The sequence below is a fragment of the Coffea eugenioides genome, chromosome 6 (assembly GCF_003713205.1).
Source record: "Coffea eugenioides isolate CCC68of chromosome 6, Ceug_1.0, whole genome shotgun sequence".
NCBI classification, from domain to species: Eukaryota; Viridiplantae; Streptophyta; class Magnoliopsida; order Gentianales; family Rubiaceae; genus Coffea; species Coffea eugenioides.
In genome coordinates this window covers 51,481,607-51,487,596 of record NC_040040.1, presented here as the reverse complement: position 1 = coordinate 51,487,596, position 5,990 = coordinate 51,481,607, and the positions used below count along the sequence as shown (strand labels likewise).

The 5,990-nt window shown below is 37.6% G+C and overlaps 1 protein-coding gene across 1 annotated transcript; it reads left to right on the top strand.

The window, feature by feature from the left end:
• The first annotated feature begins 867 nt into the window (after positions 1–867).
• On the top strand, positions 868–4,885 carry LOC113776421 (transmembrane protein 214-like). Its single transcript, XM_027321568.1, has 10 exons — positions 868–1,087; positions 1,188–1,337; positions 2,206–2,355; positions 2,563–2,700; positions 2,813–2,934; positions 3,428–3,554; positions 3,665–3,794; positions 3,998–4,077; positions 4,154–4,276; positions 4,406–4,885. Exons 1-10 carry the CDS (start codon positions 902–904, stop codon positions 4,634–4,636), a joined length of 1,437 nt encoding a protein of 478 aa, XP_027177369.1. The 5' UTR covers positions 868–901; the 3' UTR covers positions 4,637–4,885.
• Positions 4,886–5,990: the final 1,105 nt, after the last annotated feature.

The window sequence follows — 5,990 nt, the reverse complement described above, 5'->3', positions numbered from 1 at the left end:
TATTATAAGTTTTGATATATGGGTATAACATGGTATCATTCGTCAGATATTCATAAATATATATATATTTTTTAGAAATTTTTCTCGCCTTACCACCCAATCTAACCCTCTCCTTAAATGGGTTAACAATTCCTCTACCATTTAAATCAATACAGATTAGATTATTTAATTCAAATTGTTTTCAGCTATTGACAGACAATAAGTAAGCAAGTTTTTTTTTTTTTTTACCAAGCAAGTTAAGACTTTTGTGGTAATAAACTAACCCGAATCCCGTGAGAACCCCAAAAGCCGGTTAACCTTTGAGGTCTCACAGGGAACTAATATACTACCCCAATCCCCCTAAGTAAGCAAGTTTTGGCTCCAACTTATTTAGGATATTAAAATTAAAAGAGTTTGCTTTGTGCTCATAAATTAAATTTTTTTCAACATGTTAAGCATGCACTTCTTTGAAATTATTAGTCACACATATATATATAATATTATTTTGATTTGAAATATAAACCCGTGCATAGCTCAGGACAAAATGCTAGTTGAATAGTTACTTCTAACGGATCATGCGACTCACCTTATCAATATTGATGAAATCAACTTTTCTACAATTTCATGCTGCATTTTTAAGTTTAAAATTAGTTTTGGCATGGGTTAATCACACTTCGCCAAAATTAAGAATGATCCATTTATGTCCTCCACAAAATTAAAACCCACCAAAGTAGTACTAAGTCCAAATTTACTGTAGGCCAAAAAGGGGTAACTGGAAGTTGGAGTACCAGAATTGCCGCCACCCAGTATACGCAATTAGTCCTGCTCAAAACACAGGAACCAAATTGCGCGGGTCAAAAAACTTAAAATAATAAAATAAAAAATAAAAAAAAAGAAGAAGAAAGAATAAGCCCTAGGTGAGATGGATTCCCTATCATTTGAGGAGGCGGAGAAGAAGAAGAAAAAGAAGAAGAAGAAGAAGGAGAGAAAGAATAGGAAGAACCAGCAGCAGCAGCAGCTTGAGAACGAGGGGAGAGCCATGGCGACGATGGAGACAAATGGGAGTGCGGAAGGAGCCGAATTGGCGTCTTTTCTTTCCTTCGCTTTGGTCAGATTTTATTATCATCTATATTGTCCGAGTATTGTTCTTACGGCTTAGGGGTTTGTTCCTTTTCTTAATTTTTTCCCCTTCGTCCCAAATACTGCAGGCATCTAATGAATCCCAACAATTACAAGAAGACACTGGGCTAATCAAATTCACAAATCACTTGGAAGGGGTATTTTCAGGTGTGCGGCGCCCACCTCAAACACCTTGGCTGAAACTATTCAATGAGTTGGCGGCAGATACAATTGATCGAGTAAGTTGGTTTGTTTTTGCTTTCTTCGTCGTTCGTCTTGTGTTGTTGATTTTTTTTTTTCTTTTTTCATTTTTGGCGTGTACTGAGACGTTTGAATGATATGATGTTAGAAGGATACTGATATTAAGTTTTGTGTCTGCATTCTACTTAACATCTGATAAGGTCAGAAAGGACTTAGCAATATAGATACCATTTCTGTTCAGCTTTTCATGCATATTGACTGAACGCTGTTAAAAATTTTCTCTTTGCATTTTCTTTAGTATGCTTTTACTCTACTGTAGGTGATATCCAAAGCTTCTTGTGTTTAGTTGCATCACTTCTTCTGAAAATGTTGTCCTTAGGTCTCACTTTAGCAGGATAGTTTTGATAGTTGGATCTGCAGAAGGAAAGTTTTTCTTAGCCGAATACACTGCATTTTGGGTACTTACAAACAGCCTGCGTATTTACATCTTGTAATAGGTCCCTTAGGCATTGAGATAATAGTAGAATGGATTATGAAATTGAAACATCGCTTAGAGAAGTCCTAGAAAACTTTGTACTACCACTATGTATGATATTGGCCCTCTTATAAGTTACTCAGGTTCATTGATTTTTGTCTATCAAACAACAAATAGGGTCAAAGGTTGTTTAAAACATCAATGACGTTGTTAGAAAAGCAGTCTTTGCCCTTTTTATTCAGAACTTCAAATATTTTTCTTCCTTGTTTGATGCAGTCCAGATTTGTGGAATTTGACATATATAAAGTCGAGATCATTTCTTAGCCTCCCCCCATTTCCCCATGTGATGCAAGGCAAATCTGACCTCGTTTCTTGGTGTGTAAAATAGTGTTATTCGTGAGCTTAGAAAAGTCTGTATTTTCACTTGACAGAATATTCCTCATGAGGTACGTCAGCTAGCAGTTAGCTGGATCCAGCACAGATCTAATGAGGCACTCAAGGCAACTGTTTTACGAGCGTTAGACTGCATTGTTGCTGGCTTGGAAGGTCAAAAAGCTGGTTCCGGTGGCTCAAATTGTCAGGTATATATCCAATCCTTCGTTTGGCTTTTTATGTGATTTGTATCGCTGATTCAATCTTATTAACCAGCTTGAAAAATGTCTTGTAATTTTACTTATCTCCACTGTAATCTCATAATTCTTACATGTATGACCGGTGTTGTATCTACAATTGCAATATGATATTGACAATGTTTACTTGTTCTTTCCTGACATTATATTGTGTCGCAGGTCGTTATGTTCCTAGTAGTATCGCTGATATTGCAACAGAAACCGGATGTTCTGGTTTCTATATTGTCAATTTGGAAGGATAATTCAAGGTACCACGGTGAAAGTAAGCTTCCAGTGTTTGTGTGGATGACTATGCAGGTAAAATAGATGACAATTCCTAAGTTGTTTCCAACTAAATGTTTACATAAATGATATGCTTTGTCATATGTTGTTTTGACTATGCATTTGATACCAAAGGTTCTTTGTGCAGGCAGCCCGAGGAGATCTTACGCTGGGGTTGTACATATGGGCGCGGGAGATGCTGCCCCTCTTGGGTATGAAATCAAATCCAAGTCCAGAGACCAAGGAATTGGTTTTACAAGTGGTGGAAAGGTACGTTAAATGTAATTTATGGTTTTGCGTAATTCTTTTGTAAGGAGTGCAAAAGACTTGCTAATATTTTTTGGGATGATATGGGAAGCGTCGCTTGAGGTTTCTATCAATCTCACTTAGCACCCTAGAGAAGCATTTTGAGGTACGGTGTTGCAAAAGGAGGGATGCGGAATGAGCCTTTTTTTCTTTTTTAGGGGAGGATGTGGGGGGAGCACCATTTCTGTACAGGTGATTACTTCACAGAAGAGGCAGAGTGCTTAAAACTTCTAGCTGATGAGTTTGATGCCTACATCTAAACTCTCACTCTCTTAATACTCTTTCCGGTGTTCTTAAAATGCTATTGCTAAACATCAAGGCTAGTGTACATTCAGATTATGCTATTGCTAAATATCAAGACTAATAGATGACCACTAATTTTAGCCTGTAGTGTAGTGCATTTTTGGAGCCATTTCTAATACAACATTTGCTCTTGTTTTTTTGTTCTCCTTTGTAGTATTTTGTCAGTGCCAAACGCAAAACAAGTTTTGGTGAGTGGTTATGTGAGAAAAGGTGAGCGTTTACTTCCTGCTTCGGCATTGGAGTTATTGCTACATCTGGCATTCCCTTCAGCTCCAGTTGAGGTAGAAGTCAAGAAAACATGACTGATTTCTTCCTTTTAAGCTACAGCACTTGATATTAGGACTATGGAAGGATGCATGTTAAACAGTTTCTGTCTTGGTATTTTATAAAGGAAACTGATAGATTTGAGACAATCTATCCCACCCTGCGATGTGTGGCTATTGCTGGTGTAAATGGGAGTGACTCAAGAAAGCAGCTTGCTATTCAAATTCAAGATCTTGCTTGGCGCGCTATTGGAGGAGGTAACCGTCGTGTAAAATAATGCTTCATGGTTGTCGAAGATGTATCATAGGAAAGTAATGGTTGCATTTGCATGTGATTTCTGGTTATGGTGATAAATTTTAGAATCTTATTAACTTTATTGCTTTTCTAGCTGTTTGTGGGGGTGGTTTTAAGTTTGAGGGAAACTGCTGTTTTCGTACAATGCAAGACTTTGATTTTGCAGGCAATGCAAAGCTTTCTGACAAAGCAACCGGCTTATTTGTCCTATCTTTGTATCACAATCCTGAGTGTTATAAAAGATGGGTAAACTCTTTTTTGTCTAACGCACTTCTTCTTTCTTAGTCATTCGTGGGAATTCATAGTTCTTTGGTTTGAACAGGATAGGGTTTATGAAGATGATGTGGACAAAAGTGTTGCTATCCTGAGAAAACTGAAGAAGCTGTGGGTATATTTAGCTCCGTATGAGGACTTAGTTGACACTCTCAAGAGATTTAGGCAAAAGGTAGGTGATCAATTTCTCTTGTTGTTGCATGTTTTTGGGTTGGCATATTTTTTTTTATGTTTTACTTCATTTCAGGTTGCAAAAGTTCTTTGTTATATGTCTTTAATTTGACAATTATATCCTTTACAGAATGAGAAAGTAGTGTTGAGTGGTGGGAAGGGCGGAGCTCGTCGTCAAGCGATGTTCATTGAGGCAGATGAGCATTGCAAGGAGCTATTGAGAATGGTATCTCCTGGGTGGCGCCTTCAGGCTGTAGATATTCTCAAGTCCTTTGTATGGTACGGTTGCACTATTTTTTTCATAATATTATGTTGCAAATCGTTGCCGCTGGATGAGGTTGCTTGGAAGATGAAGTCTTAGATCAAGTGGAGGGCGTCCATGTGCAGTTGTCAATGATGTTGATTAAATTATTTAGTTAGTGAAAACTGCAACAATTCTCTTTTCTTTTTCATTATGCTTTTGCCTTTTGTTAAGATGTTGTATCCGGAGATCCATCTCGAGGGTTATGTATATGAAATGACACCCACATCATTGACAACTGGTTTTTGTACTTGCTCTTTTTCTACGGCTTCTGCAGGAAAGGACGAGTATGATACCCTCTCGTGCGTACATGTTTAATACTATACGGGTCCAAATGCTTCTAACCTTGGACAACCAAAAATAATTCTTGAATCCATTTTGATTTGATTGACCACGACGCTTACAACTCACAGGAGTTTTGCATGAACCAATTTCAATTAATTCATTTCTGAGGCCATAAAGGCACTCTCGTGTGATTGTTGCGGGTGGAACAAGTTAGGATCGGGACTTAGAAGATGAAAAAACGAAAGGGCTGGCAACAAGATAGCCTTGTGGGTATGGGGTCGTGGTCCAACTCCAGAAGAAAGAACTGGCCAAGAAATTCGAGACTCTTGCATGCAAGATCTTGGTAAAAGCCGAAAGGCAACAAAAGCCTTTATTACAAGATTCTTTTGCGAGAAATTAATCAAACCAGTGAAAAGTGCTTGTATGAAGAATATGTTGTAGGATTTTGTGCTGCTGGTATCAAACCTCACAAAGGTTCCTGGAGCAAGCAGAATATGTTGCCTTTGGGTTAAGGAAAGGAAACATGGCATTTAAAGGTTTGTTAGAACGAACTAGACTTCATTGCCATACCAATGTGACTTGAATATGCGCCCACCAACGCGTGTTTGCAGGCTGGAGAAAGAAAAATTCTCCATTACTGACATGGGACGGTTTCTGGCAATTTCACTGGCCTTCCTGAGGTTTATGAAATTACACTTACCTCCCTTTGTGAAAGTGTGGGTTCAATTATTTACATTATATGGGAAAAAATTACTCATATATTCCAAAACATTATGCCTTATAGAAGCTAATATCTAATGATTGAGTAATTAGAGCACTAATTAATTATGAATAATTAATTAACGAAAATAACGGTTGAGAATTTCTTTAATGATGACCGGTGGCTTGCAAGTAGAATATTGATTTCGAAAACGCTTGAAAATGTAAAGAGAGGGGGAGGGGGGAGAAATAAGGCTAATTCCTTAGATTATCGATTGAAAAAAAATTACACAAATATTGATCTGACAGAAAAATCTTTTACAGCTGTGCCTATCGTGAGCACTTAATAAGCACAACAGGCTAGGAAATTTTTTTTTTTAAACAAAAAATTGACCCTTTTTTTCCCCTCAGACCATTGGAGAGGGTTTTA